The sequence below is a fragment of the Chelonia mydas genome, chromosome 20, assembly GCF_015237465.2.
Source record: "Chelonia mydas isolate rCheMyd1 chromosome 20, rCheMyd1.pri.v2, whole genome shotgun sequence".
Lineage (NCBI taxonomy): Eukaryota > Metazoa > Chordata > Testudines > Cheloniidae > Chelonia > Chelonia mydas.
This window is the reverse complement of record NC_051260.2, coordinates 5252398-5274642: the sequence shown is the minus strand read 5'-3', so window position 1 is coordinate 5274642 and position 22245 is coordinate 5252398. Positions and strand designations below refer to the sequence as shown.

The 22245-nt window shown below is 52.7% G+C and overlaps 2 protein-coding genes across 12 annotated transcripts in view; one reads left to right on the top strand and one right to left on the bottom strand.

Annotated features, from left to right (window-relative positions):
* Positions 1-21958, bottom strand: part of LOC102932959 (zinc finger protein 436) — a 35281-nt gene extending 13323 nt beyond the window's left edge. Inside the window, exons 1-4 of the mRNA XM_027821000.3 lie at positions 21486-21958; positions 19256-19370; positions 17273-17943; positions 15139-15193 (exon numbers count right to left, since the gene is read on the bottom strand). Of these exons, the coding sequence (XP_027676801.3) occupies positions 15139-15193; positions 17273-17943; positions 19256-19370; positions 21486-21503 (859 nt within the window). The 5' untranslated portion in view covers positions 21504-21958. The remainder of the gene's footprint in view (positions 1-15138; positions 15194-17272; positions 17944-19255; positions 19371-21485) is intronic.
* On the top strand, positions 1401-10344 carry LOC102932057 (zinc finger protein OZF). 11 transcript variants are annotated; one of them, XM_043533096.1, is made up of 5 exons: positions 1401-1772; positions 2474-2562; positions 3416-3507; positions 5671-6836; positions 9299-10344. In XM_043533096.1, the coding sequence occupies exons 3-5, from the start codon at positions 3450-3452 to the stop codon at positions 9314-9316; spliced, it is 1242 nt and encodes a 413-aa protein (XP_043389031.1). In that variant the 5' UTR covers positions 1401-1772; positions 2474-2562; positions 3416-3449; the 3' UTR covers positions 9317-10344. The 11 variants fall into 11 exon arrangements, 10 of the variants coding, with proteins under 10 accessions (XP_043389031.1, XP_043389029.1, XP_043389030.1 ...); XM_043533094.1 differs by having other exon boundaries at positions 5668-6836; XM_037884213.2 differs by having other exon boundaries at positions 1404-1772; positions 3416-3519; positions 5668-6836.
* Positions 21959-22245: the final 287 nt, after the last annotated feature.

The following is a 22245-nucleotide window of genomic DNA, read 5'->3' as shown; positions in this document are numbered from 1 at the left end:
AAGATGGTCTCTGCCCATCTACATATAAGACGAGAGACACCAGATGACGGAATGCAAGGAGACAACACCGCTCAGCAAACCAGCTGCCTAACTGTGGTCAAATTTAAGAGAGCGACTCATTTTCACAAAGTTAAGCACATGCGTAAGGGCTTGTGAGATCAGTTTCTAACTCAGGTACTGGTCTAGCCCCCATCAGCGTAGTATCTGGGCACAATCGGCAATGATCTTCCCACCCCTTCTGGAATGCATGGCTATTGTTGCTGTTTTACAGATGGGGAAATGGAGCCATGGAGAGGCTAAGGGACTCGCTCAAGGCCACACAGGAAGTCTATGGCAGAGTGGGGAATTGATTGCAGGTCTTCCCAGGCCTAAGCTACTGCTCTAACCACTACACCATCCTTCCTTTCAAGCTTGAAGTAGAGGGTTCTGCTTCACAGGAGCGTTAAACACAGTGGTTAAGGTATGTGTGCGGGTAGGGGAGGGTTTGCCAGGGGGTCACAGACCCCAAACCAGGTAATTGAGGGGCACGCTTTAAGCACTGTCTGACCAGTCAGATTCTCGTTGGTCCTGCTAGACCTCCCCACCCTTTTTTCAGGTCACTTTAAGCACAGGATAAACCTTTGTTTTGTGAAATCCGCACTGGCCAAATCCCCGGGTTCAAAAATCATGGTTCAGGCCTGAAAAATCATGACATTAAACCATTATGCTCAGTGGTTTGAGCATTGGCCTACTAAACCCATGGTTGTGAGTTCAATCCTTGAGGGGGCCATTTAGGGGTCTGGGGCAAAAATTGGGAATTGGTCCTGCTTTGAGCAGGGGGTTGGACTAGATGACCTCTTGAGGTCCCTTCCAACCTGGATATTCTACGATTCTATGATTATTTGGAGGTTCTTTTATTTGCCTCCTTTTGGCATCCTGTTTCCCAGCTCTTCTCTGCAATCCTCAGGACTAGAAATGTACCTTTAAAAAAAAAAAAAAAAGCTGAGAGTCTCCCATAATAACAGGACTCCAGAAGCTTGGGCTTTAAGAAAACCACCAAATATCATGATGCCTGGGACAAAACTGCAGGAGCTGATAATGCCATAAAAATCCCCTCAAAATGCCAATAAAGGAAAGGTGGTGGGTACAAAAAATGTAACACTATTTGGGTTTTTCACAGTGGGGCTTCCTGAAAAAATATGTTGCCGGAAGGAGAGTAATAAGAGTTCCAAAATCGCCGCTTCTCCTCAGACAGTTTTTCCTAATATTTAGCCTAAATCTCCTTTGCTGCACTCGAAGGCCTTTCCCTTTAACTTCCCGTTCCCATGCTTTTAAAGTTTCGGCCTGGCAAAGAGAAACAGGCGACTGGGCTGGGAGGCGGGCACGGACTCTGACCTCCTTCCCCCCACGGATCCATTTCGTAGCTTGAAGCTAGCAGGGACCATTAGATCATCCAGTCTGGCCACTGTATTTCACCCAATTCCCCCACCTGCTCCAGGGGTTAGGTGCAGAAGGGTGGGACAGGCGCACTGGCCACTGCATGGGGTGGTCAGTTTGCCCCTAGAAGCGTTTTCACCCTTTTAAAGGCTTAAACCCATAGAGATCCTCCAGCTCTCCCGGTGCGGGGCGGGAGGGGGGATTTAATGCAGCAAGGACCTTCCTGTTGCCTGAATCCTGGCGGTGTCTGATCTCTGCTGCTGGGCAGCCCCCGCTGCCTGGATCCCCCAGCTCCAGCGGGGACGCCGCTCTGCCCGGGGAGCCCAAGAGACTCAAGCAACCCCCCAGCAGGAGCGGTGAGTGGGGCGGAGAGGATCCGATGCTGGGGGAGGCCGCCCTAGGGGAGGGGAAAAGCAAAGGAAGAGGAGAGGACGGCTGCTGCCTGGAGCAAGCAGCCAGAGGAGAAACGGGATCAGGCCCTGGGTGGCAGCTGGGGCAAGGAGGAAGGAGGAGGTCCAGCTGTCTGAAGCAGAAATAACACGGTGAGGGGGTGATGCAGCCTTCAGCCCTGTCGTTCCCTCCAGCCAGTCTTTCCGTGCCTCGGTTTCCCTGTCAGCAACGCAGGGATGGTCACGCCGCCCTCACACTGCAGGGTGGTGTGGGATCAGTGGGGCAGGGCTGGTAAACGCTTTGAGATGCTCCGGTGGAAGGTGCTGCAGAAACTGGTGAAAAAGGATGTAAGCAGAAATGATTGTGTATTACAACAGCGCCCTGCGCTCGGGGACCTGTGGTACCGGGCGCTGCCCAGAGCGGGAGACACTCCTGGTCCCAAAGAGAGCACCTCCTAAATAGACAAGACAGGCAAAGGGTGGGAGGGAAACTGAGGCACGAGTGGGGGAACTTAGTGACTTGCCTAAGGTCATGCACAGCAGTTTGGTAGCAGGTCTGGGAGTGGAACTCAGGACTCCTGGGACCCAGCCACGAGCCTCCCAGACATGCAAAAAGCAGCCATGGCAAATGTGTTGTTATAGCAACTCCTCTCCTTGCTTATTAGCAGGATTTGAACACCTGATCCTGCGCATCATAGGACTGAACTGCAGTCACTCAAGCTGAAGGCCTAACTCTGCTACTTGTTATTAATAGCAGGTAGTTATCCTCTATGGACCATTCACAGAGCCAAACACGTCATACGCTGTCATTAGGGCTACATGCACGCTGGAGCAACTGCTCATGGACTGACTGCTCCTTATGGAGCAGCAGGTGTGCTCAACCCCAGAAGGGACGCAATCAGAACAGAGAGACCCATGACCATCCTCTATGGCTAGATGGTGGCGGTGGTAAGGTGGGGTTGCAGTATAGTAAAGGCTGAGAGCCAATGGATAGATCTGGATGACAAAGGGGGAAGGTGGCTGGCTGGCCCAGGTTCTGTAGAGTTGATTATTCGAACACTGGTGAGGTTTTAATGTAACTGTTTTTATTATACAGTTAATTTTATTAGGGCGCTTAGAGCCTTCTGGTAGATTTGGGTGATTTTTTCAGCCAATTTCTGGTGAAACATGCAGAATTGGCGACACCAAAACTTTTCACAATTTTGTGTCGATTTCGCCAAATTGTTTGTGTCAAAAAAAAAACCCTCTAAAAAAATTCAGAAAAAAATCAAAACATTTCCTTTTGACATTTTCGAAACAAAGGGTTTCAATTTATCAACATTTTCCTGAATTTTATTCAAACCATCCAAACCATTAAAAAATGTTTGAAAGAAAAACAAACCTGCTTTGTTCAACCTGCAGTGATTGTGTTTTCAATTTGTCAAAAATTTTGCAAAAAGTGTTCAACAAAAACTGAGCATCTTTTCTTTTTAATTTTTTTGGAATTTGCCAGAGAGCCAAACAATCCATTTTGTCAGCCAGCTCTGCCTCCAATAGATAAATAAGCCACTGCTCTGAGGATGTTTAACAAGTCACAGCACCTCCTGTTACCTCCCACCCTTCTTTTGCAGGTGGTGTGTTCCTAATCCTGACACCATCTCTCGCATGGAAGAACCCTGTGTCTCAATTCTCCGGGACGCCAGCAAATGGCTGAATCCAAGAGGTGCCTGCAAAGGTAATGAATAATCAGAACTAGAATGAGGGGGAGTGTTTGAATTGTTTCTGGAGGATCCCAAGTGGCTATTAGGCTTGATCTACAATCATTTTTGTGTGTGTGTGTGTGTGTGTGTGTGTGGTTTAACTAAGAAACAAGATTAGTTTTCAGAGTAGCAGCCGTGTTAGTCTGTATCCGCAAAAAGAAAAGGAGAACTGTAGCTCACGAAAGCTTATGCTCAAATAAATTTGTTAGTCTCTAAGGTGCCGCAAGTCCTCCTTTTCTTTTTAAGATTAGTTTTGTGGTGCGAGACACTTAGTTTCATGTGTCATACGGAGTCAGAGATCATCACAATGGGCCCTTCTGGCCTTGAAATCTATGAATCTTTGTGGACATCAATAATGAAGGTTACGTCATCCAATCAGAGAACAGAAATGATACCATTTGATTTTGGTGACCAGTTGCACAGTGGTAAAATCCGGTGAAGGCCAGGGGGCCAGGCCAGGCCAGGCCAGGGGGCCAGCACTGGGTCTATGGACTACTTAATTCCCCCTTCAGCCCTAGTAGTTCAATGGGTCATGAGTGAGCCTCTGCACTGCAGTGAATTTCACCCACTGTGAATAGTGAATGCTTGTCTGAGTATTTGCATGAAGTTCACAAGTAACAGTGATTTGAGGGCTGGAAAAATTGGAGTAGGGAGAAGGTAGGGAGGTGATTTTACCTGGGTATATGGCATTGCTGAGACTGGTACTGGAAGACTGCATCCAGCACTGGTGTCCACATTTTAAACAAACTTTGAACAACTGGAGAGGGTGCAGAGGAGAGTCACAAAAATGATTTGGGGGCTGGATAAAATGCCTTACTGTGAGAGACTGACAGAGGTGGGTCTGTTTAACTTAACAAACAGAACATCCAGACGTGACTTGATTACAGTGTACAAAGTACCATCCCAGGGAGAAAATACTGGATACTGAAGGTCTCTTTAATCTAGCAGAGAAAGGCAGCGGTCTCCGGTCCAGTGACTCCGTTCTTCGTTATTTCCTGGTAGGCCTGGGCATTCCCGGTGCTCGTACTAAAACCGAACGGTTTGCTCGCCTCGCACCAGAGATTTTCCAAAATCTGGCTGTGCTCCTGGGAGCTGCAGGCTTGGCAAAGGATTTTCTTCTGCTTGGTGGCTAGTGCAAACGCAGGAGGTGGTTCACGGCATTTGCAGCTCACGGGTCAGAATAAAATGGAACGGTTAAACGCCGAGCTGCTCTGTTTGAACTGGGGGATTGCTTCCATTTCCTGGGAGTCGATTGGCTACTCTTGGGATAGCAAGGTCAAAGAACGCCGGCCCGTGGGATTGTGGGATAGGATTGGCTGACTCAGGCTCTGAGTCTAGGGGGCCCAGGGTCTAGCTGCGTCCTCACTGCAAAACGATGGAGTTTGAGCCCGAGTCCCAGCTGGACCCACAGGCTCAAACCCATCCTCCAATGGGGTCCTGGGGTCCAGGCCTGAGTCAGACAGAGTTGTGTGTAGATGGAAGTGGGGGTTGGGCGCAAGCCTAAGTCTGAGCCCAAGTTTACATTGCAGTGTAAATGCACCCTTGGGATAGGTCTACACGGCAATAAACAATCCATGCCACCAAGTCTCAGAGCCTGGGTCAATTGACTCAGGCTCACTGGGCTCAGGCTGCAGGGCTAAACATTGTAGTGTAGATGTTTGGACTCAGGCTGGAGTCTGAGCGCCGAGATCCAACCCCCTTGTGGGGATTCAGAGTCGGGCTTCAACCAGCCCAAGTCTGACCATCTACACTGCAGTTTTTAGCCCCATAGCCTGAGCCCCGCAAGCCCGAGTCAGCTGACCCTGGCAGCCACAGCTGTGCCGTGGGTCTTTTATTGCCACGTAGATATACCCTTAGTTTCTGTGCCTCAGTTTCCCCATCTGTACAATGTAGGTAATAGCACTGCCCTGCCTCGCCGCGGGTTGTGAGGATAAATGCATTAAAGAGTGTGAGGTGCTCAGATACAGAGGTGATGGGGACCATAGTAAATACCTTAGGTAGAGTGGGGTGAGGAAGTTATCCTGGGGTCATCAGGAGTGGGGGAGAGGGACTGTAGTATCAGGGACCATGTCAGTACTTTAAAGAGCACTGTAGCCATGTCTGAATTCTCCTTTTCATTCCAGCAGATCACCAGATCCTGAGCCAAACTGAAGAGGAGACCCCGCAGCGGGAAGGCACTGGGAAAGCAGAGAGAACTGGAGGGGACGTCTCGCAGCAGATCCAGCCTGGGGCAGGGGGAAACCCTGTGGAGCAGGATCACCATGCCTCCACCACCGCACCAGGGGTCGGGGAAAACTCCACAGAGCGGGATCTCCAAGATGTCACCACCAGGAGACCTGGAGGGGACATCTCCCAGCAGAGCTTGTGTGGGGCTGGGGAAAACCCCACTGAGCGGGATCTCCTAGACCCACTGGCATCCCGGCGTCCCAGCGCCTGTGCCGACTGCGGGAAAACCTTCAGCCTGAGCTCGAATTTGCTGCGTCACCGTCGTGCCCACCTGGGTCAGAAGCCCTACCGGTGCGTTGAATGCGGCAAGGCCTTCGCCCAGAGCCAGCACCTCCTGGCCCACCAGCGGGTCCACACGGGCGAGCGTCCCTTCCTCTGCACCCAGTGCGGGAAGAGCTTCTCCCAGAGCCAGCACCTGCGCACCCACCGGCAGACCCACGGGGGCCAGCGGCCCCACCAGTGCCCCGAGTGCGGGCAGAGCTTCAGCCAGACCTCCAACCTCCTCAAACACCGCCGGGGCCACCTGGGCCACAAGCCTTTCCGGTGCGCCCAGTGCGGCAAAGGCTTCGGGGAGAGCTCCACCCTGATACGCCACCAGCGCACCCACACCGGCGAGCGGCCCTACCGCTGCCCGGCCTGCGGCAAGGCCTTCAGCCAGAGCTCCAACCTCCTCAAGCACCAGCGCACCCACACCGGCGAGCGGCCCTACCGCTGCGGCGACTGCGGCAAGGCCTTCGGCAAGAGCTCCGCCGCCATCCTGCACCAGCGCACCCACACCGGCGAGCGGCCCTACCCCTGCCCCCAGTGCGGCAAGCGCTTCAGCCAGCGCCCCCACCTGGCCGCCCACGGCCGCGTCCACACCGGCGAGAAGCCCTTCGCCTGCCCGCAGTGCGGCCGCATCTTCAGCCAGAGCGCCACCCTGAGCCGGCACCGCCGCACGCACCGGCAGGAGGGGGAGCAGGCAGGGGTGGTGCCCCGGCCGGGAGGAGACGGGGGGGCGGAGAAGGAGGCGCCGTGCGAGAGCAGTGCGCGGCCGGGGGAGTGCGTGGCTGAGGGGCACCGATTCGTAAGCTCTGGGGGGAGGGGCGACAACCGCGGCGGTTGTTGAGCCTTGAGCCAGGGTAAAATGCATGGACAGCACCGAGGTGGGGGGACAGAGAAGCTCTGGCAGGGGGGCGGTGCTAATGGGGGCTCACAGAGAGCCTGGTGTGTAGAGTAAAGGGGGAACGGGTGGCACACAGAGCCCCTGGCAGGGGGGAGGGAGAGATGGGGGGGCACACAGAGCCCCTGGCAGGGGGGAGGGAGAGATGGGGGGGCACACAGAGCTCCCGGCATGGGGGAGGGAGAGATGGGGGGGCACACAGAGCTCCCGGCACGGGGGAGGGAGAGATGGGGGGGCACACAGAGCCCCTGGCAGGGGGGAGGGAGAGATGGGGGGCACACAGAGACCCTGGCATAGAGGGTTAATTGGGGACACCCATTAACCCAGAGCCCCTGGCATGGGGGCAAGAGGAGAATAAGGGGCACACAGAGCCCCTGGCTTGGCGGTGTCATGAGGGACCCATAGAGCCCCGGCCTTGTGGGAGGATGTGAAGGGGGGTGTTGCAGGGGGTTCCTGAAACAGAGATAATGGAGTGGCTGATATGGGACTTGATTAACAGAGTTAAAGAAGGGTAATATAATTAATGCCCATCAACATGGGTTTATGGAAAATAGATCCTGTCAAACTAATGTGCTATATATTTTTGAGGAGGGTACAAGTTTGCTTGATGAAAGTAATCCTGTTGACGTAACAGACTTAGACCCCTGGAAGGTGTCTGAGTTGGTACTGTATGACATTTTGATTAAGAAAACTAGAATGCTATAAAATGAACACAGCCCACATTAAATGGTTTAAACCCTGGGTGATTGATCGGTCTGCAAATGTAGCTATAAACAGGGAATCATCATCATCAGCTGGGTCTATGTCTAGTGGCGTCCCGCAGGGATCGAGTCTTGGCCCTAACCTGTGTCACATTTTTACCAATGTCGTGGAAGAAAACAGAAAAGCATCACTGATGATGTCTGCAGATGACACACACACTGGGGGGAGTGGTTAACAGTGAAGGGGACAGGTTACTGATACAGAGCGAGTTGGATCGCTTGCTAAGCTGAATGCAAGCAAACAACGTGCATTATAATAGGACTACATGTAAACGTATCCCTCTGGGAACAAAGACTCTTGGCCATAGTTACAGGATGGGGGACTCATTCCCGGGAAGCAGTGATTCTGAAAAGGCTTTGGAGGTTGTGGTAGATAATGAGCTCCCGATGCAATTGGCTAATACAATCCTTGGATGCATAAACAGGGGAATCTTGAGTAGGAACAGTCGTGGTGTTTTACCTCTATGTTTGGCACTGGTGCGAGGGGGTGGCCAGATGTCTGGTTTTCAACTGGAAAGTCCAGTCAAAAAGGGAGCCTGACAGTGTCCGGTCAGAGCTACTGACCGGACACCCAAAGTCCAGTTACTGCGGGCAGGGAGGCGCCAGGTCATCACTCGCGCCAGCCCCTACTCAGCAGGGGCCACCTCCTACCTGCCACAGCTCCCAGCCTCCGCTCTGCAGGCGAGTCCCACCCGACCCAGGAGAGGAGAGGGGAAAAGCAGCGAGTGAGGTGGGGCTGGGGGAAGAGGAGCAAATGGGGGCAGGGTCTTGGGGGAAGAGGCGGGGCAGGGGAGGGACCTCCAGGGGACGAGGTGGGGCGGGGGAGGTTCCAGCACTCCTGCTGGAGTGTCCGGTTTTTAAATATTACAAAGTCTGATGCGTGCTGCTGGAATCCTGGGTCCAGTTCTGCTGTCCACAGTTCAAGACGGCTGTGGATAAATTGGAGCTGGTTCAGAGATGAGCTAGGAGAATACTTAAAGGTTTAGAAAACGTGCCTTATAGTGAAGACTCAAGGAGCTCAATCTAGTTAGCTTAACAAAGAGATTGATTACAGTCTGGAAGTTCCTACACGGGGAACAAAATTTGACCATAGCTGGCTATTCAATCTAGCAGACAATTATATAACAGGAGCCAGTGGCTGGAAGTTGAAGTGAAACAAATTCAGACGAGAAATAAGGCACTTTTTTAACAGTGAGGGTAAGTAACCATTGGCTCATCTTAGCAGCATGGGAAATTTCAGCTCACAAGGTTTAAGTCTGGCAAAGTTATAAGCAACTGAAAACACTTCTTATAGGGTTGTGAGTTCAATCCTTGAGGGGGCCATTTAGGGATCTGGGGCAAAAATTGGGGATTGGTCCTGCTTTGGTGCGACTAGATGACCTCCTGAGGTCCCTTCCAACCCTGATAGTCTATGATTAACCTTAACTAGACGTGTCGCTACTGACTTATAATAAAGATGTGGCTGAAGAATACATGTCCAAATCCTGCCAAGCAAACAGGAGGCTCTTGTGGAAAATGACGTATTCCAGATGGTTACTAATGATACCGGCCAGGCTGAATTTTTAAACATCTAAAGAATTGTTACTATTGTCTGTATCTCCGCAGGGCTACTCCGGCCTGTGACATACCTTGGACTGCGGAAACAGCGTCACAGATGTAAAGACCGGGCGCTAGCTCAAAGCTCAAGTAACCATACCTCCAACTGGTGGTATTTCTTTCACAGTAGGCTCCAGAACATGGTGGGCATTGTACAGATTTTTTTTTCCCCCTTCTCTTCTCTTGTGTTATTTCTTGACTTACTTCCTGTCCTCAGGGATTGTTTTCTTCTTTGGGAGAGAAGCGAGAATGGCAGAACTAAAGACTTCCTAGTGCTAGTGGATGGCGGGGGAACTGAACCTGGGACTTATGGATCTTGAAGCGTGGGCCTGCACTGTCCGAGCGAAAAGAGCATCTTCACTCAGCCAAGGCTGTTACGTGCTGATATAACCTCCCAGCTACCTCGGGAAGGCACCAGCACGCAGCTCTGAGTGTGGGTTAAATCAGCTTCTCTTCTAAGCGTTGATTGAAAGCAGCAGGCCACATGGACTTAAACAGAAAGACTGCGTGAGAGAATATTCCTGGCACTTAAAAAAAAAAAAAAAATCAACTGCAAGGCTGGACTGGCTGGTACGCCCAACACCTCCGTCAGCTGCTGCCGCCTGGAGAGATGGCTGAGAGGCAGAGGAGAGGGGAGAAAAGCAAAGGAACCAGACCCAGGATCAAAATTTGCCCAGTTGTTCGTCTTTCCTCTTGCATGCGTGGGTCTGCGGTGTGGCAGTAAATGGGCAGAACAAAGGAGGGTTACGGGGCAGCATCACGACACCCCCTAGTGGGGTCGGCATCGGGGCTGGGATCTCGGCGTCCTGATGCTAAATGGGTCAGCGTCTACTGCCCGAGTGAAGCTGGCCCAGCAGGGTTGTGTATATGGCCCTGCCGCTAGCCGGGGACGCAGCCACACTGTCTGCCAGGGTGGGATGTGACAGAGATCACAGATGTCATTTCATTTACTGACCAAATGAGCTGGGGCTTTGGCCTCCCGATCAGCTGTGACCTGGGAAAGCCACCGGCTGACCCAGCTTTTAAGTGAATAAAACACGTCCAATTATCACCAACCAGACCCTGTTTATTTGATTGATACGACTGGTCTCTGCTTTTCTGTTGCTCCTCCCCCTGCCCCACAGACAGAGCAGTAACGGTGGGGGCCTGCCTGGGCCCATAGCTTTGCCCATGGCATTGCATTAATTCTGTTAATGGTACAGGTATGGTCAGCGGGGCAGCGGCTGCAGGTGAAGTAGCAGGCCCCTTAGCTCCCCCTCCACGAGTCAAGCACCTGTTTAAAAATCCCAGGGTCCGGATCGGGGCAAACATTTGAAATTCCTAATCAAATACAAATTTGCTAGCGCCACCGGTCGCACGCCACTGGCAACAGCCGCCCTTTGAACCCACTGATCTGAGCGCGGCGCGGAACGCCTGGCTTTTGGGGCCCGTCGCGCCGGCAGATGACGGTAGGTTTTAAGTGGAACGCTCGCTTTTAAGGCTGTCTCATGGCGGGATGCAGCCAACCCAGACCTGCAGCCTGTAAAGGCTTAATTGGGCTGGGGGGCTTGGAATAAGGTGACTCCAGGAGCTGAAGGAAAACAGCAACTCCGGCATGTCTGTTCCTATGAGCCCCAGCCTCTTCCTAAGCTTCCTCAAGCGTGCCCAGTAGGCCAGTGGTTCCCTGGGGGGGCCAGGAGTAGGTTTCAGGGGGACCACAAAGCAGGGCCAGTGTTGGACCATGGGCCCAAGCAGTTGCCCTGTGTGCTACCCCTAATGCCAGTCCTGGCTTTTAGATGCAGAAAACCAGGTATTGTGGCGAAGTTTTTACAGCGTATGGGGGGGCAGAAAATGGTTGAAAACCCCTGCAGTAGGCAACCACCCCTGCCTGGACAGCTAAGCAGCCTCGTGAGCGACTCCCACGTGCAGGGCGAGGCTGACAAGGTGCTGCCGGCTGCATAACCCTCTAGCAAAGTGAGATGGGGGGGGAGGAAAGCCTCCCCAGCCTCCAGCACCAAATGGGCCCTCAGTGGGCCTGATGTGAGTGGCAGTTCCCACCAAAATCAATAGGGCCATTGCTCGGCCAATAAAAATAAAGCCTGGGGGCTGAGATTTGTGCTGGCCCGCGGCTGGCCTGCCCTTGACACCAGGGTGCAAACGCTGCGCAGGTGAGTAGGCTGGTACCTTGCTGCTCATTTCCCACCTGCGTGGCATGAGGTGAGACACACAGTGATGGAGAATTGAGCCGATTATTGGGGTTCTTTCCCCCTCTTTCCTGTTTTTTTCCTCCCTTTGCTCATGTTTTCCATTAACTAAGTCCAGTCCTGCCCCCTGCTCTCTGCGGCAGGTTCTGGCAAGAGCCCTGAGTGGCAGGGACAGGAAGGAAGGGGCTGAACTCCAAATCCTGGAGAGTGGAGGAAGGTCCTTGAATTTGTAATATATGAGGGCAGCAGATAACTGTGGAGGTGTAACCCCCTGAAGTGTGTTGCAAGTCACACCCAGTCTCTGCTCCACAGCGCTCGGCAGGGAGTCACAACTCTTCAGCTCACGCTGCAGTGGCTCCTGCTTTTAGCGCTGGCGTCCCTGGTTCAGTCCCCTGTGTGGCGGCTCTCACAGAAGCTACAATGCAGAGGAACAGGGAAAGCAAAACCCAAACTTCTCGGGGATCTGGTGGATGGGAGCGTACGGGTGCTGCTGCAGCCCTGGCTTCCATCCACACAGAGTCAGAGTGAAGGCCTGTCTACACTTAAAATGCAAAAGCTGCACTGAGTAGCAGTTCAGTGTAGACACTGCCTCCTCTGATGGGAGGGGTTCTCCCGCTTCTCCCTGAGAATTCTCTCCATTGACCTAGCGCTGTCTACACAGAGGAACATAGTTATGCCGACTTGTCTAGTGTAGACCAGGCCTGAGATTTCAAAGTCCTATGAACCAGTTTGGGGACCCCACTCCTATAAGAATGAAGGGGAACTTGGCCCCAAATCCTCACAGCCTTGTTGCAAAATCTCATCCCAAGAGAGCTCAGTGGCGCCTAGTCTCACAAGTGTTGTTACTTTCCTTGAAGCCCCACCTCCAGGAGTCATGAGGCTCAGGCTCCCTTTCAAAAGTCAGTGTCTAGCCCTCGTGGTTGTGGAGAAAAGCTGGAAAGCAGGACCCCTATACACCCAGACAGCAAATTAAAAGTACACCTACAATTTATTATTGATTTTTACATCTCAAGATTTTTAGGCCAATCTGATGCTTTGGTGGTGGGGGGCTCATGATTTTTGATCACTCGAGGTTGGCAATACTCGAATTTAAGGCAAAGACAAGAATGAAACCAGATCCCATGGAACAGGTTTGGTTTTGTTTTTAATTAAAAAAACTGTCGCCACTCGTTTATTCAACTGAAATCCTACAAGTTATTCAACATCTACCAGCAGCCGTTTGTCTGCACTTTTATCCTGGCTTCTAGGGCAAGACTCGGGCACCGGATGGTGCAAGGGATGTTCCTGACCGGCATGCCAACTGCTCTGCTTGCAAGAGCAGCAAACTCTCCACAAGAGAGTTTTAAACTGACCCCAGCTGCCGGCTGGGAGCAATGGAAATGGATGCGCCTCCTTCTCCAGCCGCGACCAGGCGATTGCTCTCGAAGACCACTGATGCGAGTAACCTACTGCTCATTTAAAAAGAAAAAGAGACACCGAGACGCTGCAGAAGTGACTAGCATATAAATGCAACTATGCTTGTCCTAGTTTCCCTCTAATTAAAGAACAGGCCGGCTTCTGCTGCTCCATCCCTTGCTAAGGAGACCCGGCTTCCACAAGACATCCCCTTGAAATTAGAGGAATATGGAGTGGGGGTGGGGGTTGGCTGCCTATACGTAGACTGACGCGGTGCAATCCCATGTGGACACTCTTAATTCAGTTTTGAGCATGGTTAGTGGGAACCAGATTAATTCTGGGTTACGGGAGGAAGGATCATGGGAGTTTGACCCCATGTCCCACAATGGCATTAGTCACCGGCAGGTATCCCACAATCTATTGCAAAAATTCCCAGAATGTGCAGCCGCAGCTTGGCACCCTGGGATGCTCCGTTACACACTTATATCAGTACAGGGCGGACGCAACGCTTTGCGAGCAATGTAGCTCAAAGCAGGGCATGTACATAATCGGCTTAAACCAAATCCAAATCTGTTCTAGCCTCTGCTGCAGTCACTCCTCATCAGACGCTGGGATTGGCAGTAGGTGCTTAAGGGAGTTAGGTGCCTGATTCTCATTGGAATCAATAGGAATTGGGCACCTCATTCAGCATCTCGGCCTTAAACTAACTGGCTCTACTCTGAACCGGAGATGAGTCTTTGGATAGTTTGGATCGGGATTTGAACCTCCAGAGTTCAGGGTTTCCACTGAAGAACTTCTCATCCCCATGTTACTTTGTATCTACCTAGGAACCTATACTACCCTAGCTATATCCTTAACCATGCTACTCTAGTAAATCCTATGTACACTGACACTGTATCTTATAGTTACCTAAGCTAAGTTTGCCTCAGACATTAAAAAGAAACCTGTCTCTATTACAGTGATATACATATGTGCATGTGGGAATACCCTCATTCAAGATCCAGATCTCGGTCTTTCACCAAACAGGTACCAGCTCGATACAGCCTCGGTATCCCTTTCCATCGGAGGAACTCAAGTCCCTTCTGCTAGTGATTTTGTCCATCCTCCAAAGTTTCCGCCAGACTCTCGGTTTCTGAACTTTGGTTCACGACGCAATTGATGTTTTGTTGGGTTTTTGGACAGTTAAAATCTTGGATTCTGGTGGTTGTTTTCATGATCAAATTCCAGTTTTCTCCAGAGCATGTGGCCATGACAGTAGTCATCAAAGGCTGATGTTTACGGACCGCACCATTCTCTGCTTATGCGGTCTTGTTTCATAGTTTCCTAGAGTTGGGGTTTTTCCCCACCTGTGTCTTCGTCTAAATCTCCAAGAAACTCCTTTAATTTTATCCCCCAGGATCTTCTCAACTTGCTTGCCATTTTGTGCTTGGATCCTGTGGATGTCTTCTTGCTTTGATAGGTGCCACTGAGTTTGGATCTAAGCCAGTTCAGATTGAGTAGCTATCCTGAGTAGCTCAGTGAGATCCCAGAACCTTTGAAGGTTCCTCTTCACTCACTGGGATGGTCTCCAGATTTCCCAGACACCATCTTAAGAACATTCATCTCATGAAAAGACTCTACCTTTTATTTAAAAAAAAAAAAAAAAAAAAAGGGAAAAAATTGTTATTTTTCTTTAGTTCCAGCCCTTTTTCAAAGGAGTTGTCCTTGTTTAAATATTTACAGCAGGTCTCTCGGCATTCCAAGCGATCTTCCTTGACTTGTCCCATAATTTGGACCACTTTGGTTTTGCTGTGGCCATCACATGTTCCTGCACCCAGATCCTCATTTGTTTGGAAATTCTCTGGCCTGTGTCATGCAGAAGGTCAGACAGGCGGTTCAGGGTGGTCCCTTCTGGCTTTAAAATCTGAATCTATGAATTCCCAGCCTTCTGCTCTGCAAAGTCCATCATCAAATCGGTGACTTTGCTGCTACTCTTCCCTTTCCCAATCTTCTAGGATTCCTTACGGCTCCCTTTACACCTCCTTCTGGTGAGTCTTGCTAACATTTTGGTCTTTGCTCCTCTTTGCATCTCAGCCTTCCAAGACTGCTCTCCCTACCCTCTGTCTGCAGCTGGGGGATCTGATTCTGCCACTTTTCGTCCACTGGATTGAAGTGACGTTCAAGGACCCTTCATCCCTGGCATCAGCTCCTGCTCTCTCCACTTGCAACCTTGCTCCATTGGCTAATCCTCCATTCCATCTCCTTCAGCCTCATCTCAGCAGGTGGACCTACTTTTCTGCTCTAATGATGGCAGGTCGTTACTGAGCTGAAGATCATCACCATTCACCTGCACAGAGGTGCGGTGGAGACAACCATATGCAGGTTTATGAGCTTCTTCTTCCATCTTGGGTAAGCTGCATTTTCACCTCATTCACATGTCCATTTACCTTCCTTTTCAGCCTGGATTTTACCTCTATAGAGAATCCAGCCTATCAGTGTTTCCCAATGTGTGAGGTGTCCCCCCCAAATGGAACATGTGAAGAATTAGCCTGAGGAAAGGGGCACGGACCTTGTAACTCTTCTCCAGATTCTCAGCTTTCATCTGGTCTTTACCTGTTATAGTTGGGAAGAAAACCTTGGAAGCTGATGCAACAGCAACACGTACCTGAGTTTGCAGAGAGCCTGAAACAAAAGCTCCTCGCCTAGTTCATTTCAATGGGGCACTAGCTCAGAGGCCAATGACAATGCTTTAAATGCCAGTGTTGTGAGCTATTTCAATGCTCACTGAAGTATGTGAGGCAAGGCTGGGTCAGATGATGAAGATCAAAAATCCATCGCTCATCTTGGGTACAGCTTTTAACAATACACAATGGGGGGGATGGGCACAACTGATTTCATTTGGCTAATGTGGGGGCTCAGCTTTCACGTGTTTTGGAAACACTGCACTATACAATGGTGATTGCTCCTGGCTTGTGCTGTCCCAGTCATTCTCCATCAGCTTCCTCTCTATGTTCACCTCGACCTTCAGCTCTGCTCAAGAAAGATCTCTGTCCCTTCTCCAAGCCATATTCACAACCTCAATCTCCAGCTCTTTTCAGGCCACAGCTACTCCTTCCATTCTTTGGAATGGCTCCAGGAGAGGAGAGAACCTTTGAAGGTTTCTCTTCACTAAGTGGGTCTTGAGAACTTCTTTGGATACCACTCCAAGAGCGTTTGCCTTACGCAAAGATTTGTCTTTCCTAAGACAAAAAACAACAACAACAACAAAAAAAACCATCTTTCTTCCATGGATTTCAGATCTTGTTTAAAAGGCCTCCCTCAAAATATGTTCTTTTCCCTTGCAAACCATGCTCTGCTGTTCCTTCAGAGCCATGCTCATCAGCCTCCCGCTGCTCAGTGAAGTTTTGGGACAGTGAAGCATGGACCATCTGAGCAGGCTGGCATGGGAACGCAGCCATTACATGCACCTTGAGAGAGAGGAGATGTGACAATAGTCCGTGCGTGCCTGAATCAGGGCTGTTAAACTAAATTGATAGGAGGCTGGGACTCCGGCTTCTCTCTCACTTCAGTGGGACTTAAAACACAGTTGAGCATGTGCCAGGGTCCAGTGCTATGTGGTGCTAATGCTAGAGAGTATCTAAATATGCACAGCTGCTCAATATGCTACATAGACACCCATGTGCTCCTGATCCAGCCATGGCTCTGACTTTGGCCTGGTGGTTGACTCTCTCGTCTTACATTGAATCCCCACCTTTGGGTGGATGCTAGGAATCTCGATCATGGATCCCAGTATCCTGGCGTTCTTTGCAACGCCAGCGTACCCACCCCTCCTTCGGGTCCGCCGTTAGCCACTGCCGTGGGCTCCCAAAGCCCTCTCACTGCTGCTTTGTTGGTGCAGTTTGCGCCGCCTCGTTGATTTCATTCTCGGGACGGCTCGGCATTGTCCAGTTTCACCAATAAGGCAGTGACAGCCCCGGGGTGGGGAGTCTCTCCAGGGAAACTGAGGCTTAGATTTTTCAAAGGCGCCAAAGGGAGTTAAGCACCCCTCCAAGGTGTGATTTTCAAGGTCACCTGAGGGATTTAGGAGCAAAGTCGATAGGGCTTAAAGAGCCACAAGCCCCACTGTCGTTCAACCAGACATAAGCTCTTAAATCCCTTTGGCATTTTCAAAATTCTCTGACAATATAACGGGAGAGAGCCATGCACCCAACTCCCCTAGGCCTCCAGAAAAAAAGCATAACTAAATAGGAACCGCCTCCCATCTAATCCCACCGCCAGCTGTCCCTAAGCAACAGAGCTTCCCGCAAGCCATCCATGCCACCCCCCCTCCCTGCAAGGAACCCCCCATCTCACAAACCCCCCCGCACCTCACCCAACCACCCGTTCTGTATCCGATCTATCCCCCTGGCCCCCCCCCGGCCTTCTATGCCACATGCAGCTTCTGGTGCCGTCTCAGTTGCGACTTGTGGCGGAAGCTCTCGCCGCATTCGATGCATATGTAGGGCTTCTCGTCGGTGTGGGTCCGGCGGTGGCGGATGAGGTTGGAGCTGACGCTGAAGCGCTTCCCGCACTCCCCACACTTGTAGGGCTTCTCGCCGGTGTGGGTGCGCTGGTGCTGGATGAGGGCGGAGCTCTCGCTGAAGCGTTTCTCGCAGTCCCTGCACTGGTAGGGCTTCTCGCCGGTGTGGATGCGCTGGTGGGTCACCAGGTTGGAGTTCTGGCTGAAGCCTTTGCCGCAGTCGGCACAGGTGTACGGTTTCTCGCCGGTGTGGGTGATCTGATGCCGGATGAGGTCGGAGCTCCGGCTGAAGCCTTTGCCGCACTCGCTGCAGATGGTGGGTCTCAGCCGGGAGTGGGATCGCTGCAGCACCAGGATGTCCTTGAGTTTCCGGAAGCCTTTCTCGCACTGGGTGGGGGATTTAACCAGCCTCTTGCCCGGGGTCTTTCTCCGCTGCCTTTCTGGCCGGCTCTGACTCTTCTCTGGATCGGGGCTCTGCGAGACAGCCTCCCTGAGGCTTTCAGAGACGGGCCCCGGCGGCTCAGCGCCTCCCTCTTGGGGCGTCTCTCCCTCGTTCTCACTCACACTTCCACCGGCGGCTGGAACGAAGAGAGAGAATCCAGTCCCGAGCTAAACGCAGAGAAGGCTGTGCAGACTAGTGGGCAATGCTGGACCGGCCCTTGGAGACATGGCTTCTATTTGTGTCTCTGCCACCGCCTTGGGCAGGTCACTTTCCCTCTCTGTGTTTCTGTTTCTCCTCCCACCTTTTGTCTAATTAGGCCCAGATCCTCACACGTATTTAGGTGCCTAACTCCCACTGGATACCATTTAGGTGCCAGTGAGAGTTAGGCACCTAAATGCCCAGGTGGCTATGGGCCATTATAAACTCTTCAAGGGAGGGGGGTGCTGGAAAAGGGAGGTGGCCCAGTGGTTAGCGCATTTGACTAGCACCCAGGAAACTTCAGTACAACTTCCTCCTCCGCTACCCGTAGGACCATGGACAAGTCCTCGGGCTCTCTGTTCCCACATGTATGCTGGGGAGGACAGCCCTGCTCTGCCTGGAAGGATGCCTGCTTCAGGCTGTGTTATGGTGATAGGCTGTGTTATGGTGTGTCAGTACCATAGCCAGCCTCGCTCTTGAAATGTATTTGTACACCGCCTACCACCAGGGCGCCCTCAGCTTGCTTGGGGGAATCAATACAAGCAATAAACTGGAGAGTAAAAAGAAAAGGAGGACTTGTGGCACCTTAGAGACTAACCAATTTATTTGAGCATAAGCTTTCGTGAGCTACAGCTCACTTTTACTGTCGTAAATATCCAACATGAGCCAGTTCCCCCTGGACTTGGGCGCTGGGACCACCTCCAGGTCAGATGGGTGCAGAGGGGGGATAGAATCGGAAGTCAACGAGGACGGGTGGAAAGCTTAGAACTGACACCTGCCCTGGGGAGAGAAGTGTTGCCCGTAGTCTTGAACTAGACGAGAAGGAGCTTGTTGGAAGACACTGAACTGGAGCTGCCGGAGAATCCCTAACTCGTATATAGCACTTGTTCCCTCAAGGCGCTTTACAAAGTGGGTCAGCACTGGTATCCCTTTTACAGCTGGAGAAACTGAGGAACAGTGACTTGCCCAGGGTCACCCAGCACATCAGTAGCAGAGCCAGGAATAGAAGCTAGGCCTTCTCAAGTCCAGACAACTGCTCCATCCACTAGGCCACACTGGATCTTAAAACATAAGCCCCTACAGCCTGCTTTAAAGAATCAGGCCCACTAGCTCAGAGGCATACTGCAATACATGTTGCAGCCACTAGGAGGAGACAAAGCCCCCTCTTATTGCTTGCAACAGCTGTGTTGGGATTTCCTCTCTTTCCCTTGCAGGCTGATGTCCAGGGGCTGCTTCGACATCTCCCTCACCTGCACAGGTGCCTCCTGGGAGCTCCGCTTCCCCCAAGTCCTGGGAATCCCGGACACGTGGCTCTCCCTCTTGTTCCATCCAGGATATCACGTGAGGCTCAGGAACCGGGAAATCCTGAGCCCAAAGGAAAGACACAAGGCAAATAGGCAGGTGACATCTGGGTTCGATAACTAGTCACTGAGGCTTTGTTACAATGTGTGTCCTCCCCATCCCCTCTAAGGATGGGGAATCCCAGCAGATGGGATACAGCGCAGGGAAATTCTTCAGATCCTAGGATATTTGAAGCGCAGAGGGCGGCGTGCTCACGGGAAGGACCTCCACGCACAAGGGGACTTGGCTGGCTCAGAACCAGCCCTGAAGTAAGTTTCTTGCTCTTTCTAATAAACATAAAGATCAGATCTATTCTGGGGCAGAAAACCAGCACAGTCCATTCCTCGTGGTCTCGGGCTATGGCACTGCACTGGGACAGGGGCGACCTATTCCTGACCCTGCCATGAGCTTGCTGGGTGACTTGGGCAAGTAACTGCCCTGCGCCTCAGTTTCCCCTCCCAACTTTAGCACGAGAGCTTTTCAGGGCAAGGACTCTCTCTTGCTCTGCATCTGCGGTGCACCTGGCATGATGGGGCCCTGATCTTGGCTGGGGCCCCAAGGTGATAGCGTAATATAAAGTAATCAGAATAATACCATGGGAGAGAACTAAATTAAGGTTCACAAGCAACAAACCCCAGATCCTGGATCCCAGCCCCTGCTCCCCTGCAGCGATCCTGGATCCCGCCCTCTGCTCCCCTGCAGCAACCCCAGATCCCTCCCTCTGCTGCCCCGCATCACCCCCCCATCCAGGACCCCCCGATCCCTCCCTCTGCTCCCCCGCATCACCCCCCCCGATCCGGGATCCCGGGCCCTGCTCCCCAGCACCCCGGTTAATCCACGGTTGCACTACAAGGCATCTAACCACTAGCCAAAAAAGGGCGCACTCTGAGTGCCCCCACCCTGGCACGGGGCACTGGAGTCCCAGGGACGGGCGCGTTGCAAGCCCCTCGGTAGCCTGCTGGCCCCTTAGGCCGTGCCGCCTGCCCCCCCTTGCAAGTGGCTGGGGGGGCCGCAGCCACCTTGGCCCTGTTCCCCGCCCGCCAGGCTCCCGATCCCCGCCTGCTCCCCAGGGGCAGCAATTTCTCGCCTCCCCGGCTGGCGCTTCCCCTTCCTCCGGGTCAGCCTCTCCCTGCGCCGCCCCGGCCCCGGCCCCGCAGCCCGGCTCACCCCAGCGGACGGGCCCTGGGTCTCGGCTTCGGGGCGCTCTCCCGGCGCGCGGGGGCTGCGGGAGGAGGCTGCCCGGGGGCTGCGGGCTGCCGCGAGCCGGAGGAGGCTGGGAACAGGAAGGTCCCTGCTCTATTCGCTCCCCCCGGCCTGTGCGCTCCAGCGACGGGCGGAGGCGGCAGCTCTATGGTCGGAAGCCTTCGCGCAGCCCGGGGACCCGCCGAGGCTCAGGGGGCTGCGCCCGGGGCGGGGGAAGCGCGGCCCGCGGTAACAGCGCGCTTCAGCCCCCAGCGCACGGCGCTGTACCAAGGGGCGCTGCTGAAATCCGCGGGGCCAGAGCCCCGGCGCGTGTAAACCGGCCACCAGCGCCGCTGAATTCCATGGGGCCAGATCCCCCCACGGGTGTAAATCTGCCATAGCGCCATTGAAACGGATGGGGCCAGAGCCTCAGCGGCTGTAAATCAGCCGCCAGAGGCGCTGAAATCCGTGGGGCCAGATCCCCCCCGCGGGTGTAAATCACCCATCGCTCCATTAACTTCAGCGGAGCTGCAGCTGATTTACACCAACAGATGATTTGGCCCACTCTAATGCCCTACCTCGGGGGTGGCCCGCCTGAGCCTGAGAAGGAGCCAGAATTTACCAGTGTACCTTGCCAAAGAAACACGTCAGCAGCCCCCCATCAGTTCCCCCCCCGCTCCCAGCACCTCCCAGCCCTGCTGCTCAGTGGCTCCCCTTCCCTCCCGGACTCCCCGCACCTCCCGATCTGCTGTTTCCAGGGGTGCAGGAGTAGGCTCAGGGGAAGGGGCAGGAAGGGGTGGAGTCGGGGCAGGGCCTGAGTTGAGCGGGGAGCACCCCCTGGCACACTGGCGCCTGCAGCTCCAGCCCCGGAGTCGGGGCCTAGACAAGGAGCCGCATGCTAACCTCTGAAAAGCTGCATTTGGCTCCGGAGCCCCAGGCTGGCCACCCCTGCCCTACCTTGTGACTGGTTCTCATTCATCTTCTCTTCTGAATCCTGGCAGAAAGTCTGGGCTGTCTTGTCTCTCTACTGCTACGCCATGCCTGGAAGACCATCATGTTAGAGATGGAAAGAAGGAGCAGGAGGACCCGGGGCGGATTGAGTAAACGGACTTCTTTATCACGGTACTCGTTCCCCTCGACCCAGTCGTCGAGTAAGCCCCGAGTTCATCACGTCACACTCTTTCATCTAAGTTAATATGTAAATACCCACATTTACTACAACACCCTTCCAAAACCCTTATTCAGTAATATGAATGCCCATCTAACGAATATTAATAGCTAGATACTAAATATAATTATACCCGCCCCTGTTTACTGCTTACAGTATTAAGCATAGTGTACAGACATTTTTACCGTTAAGGTACATTTCTTTGCAGTAATTGTAGCCACAAGTTCTCTTAATCAGTAGTTCACAGGGGAAGGAGGAAGGGGCCATGACCCCGAGCTCGTTTTTGTAGCTGGGAAAGGAAGGAAGGGGGAGATAACACTTCTTTACTCAAGGGGGATCCTTCAGACAACCGCATTCCTTATGCAGCTGCAACGCTTATCAATCCTTACCACGCAGAAGGGAAGGGAAAAGGACAGCGAAGAAATAGTGCTTACCTGTGCCTCACTCCCTATTACCATGATCTTTACCCAGGTCTTTACTTAACCCTTACATACCCCAACACATAAGAGCCAGGTTTCCAAGGTGCTCAGCTCTCCTGGTTCTATGCAG

Bases quoted from the DNA above. Each gene is read 5' to 3' on its own strand.
- LOC102932057 (XM_037884210.2), top strand. The intron at 3,520-5,667 runs GTAATGAATAAT...TTTTCATTCCAG, and splicing joins TCCAAGAGGTGCCTGCAAAG to CAGATCACCAGATCCTGAGC.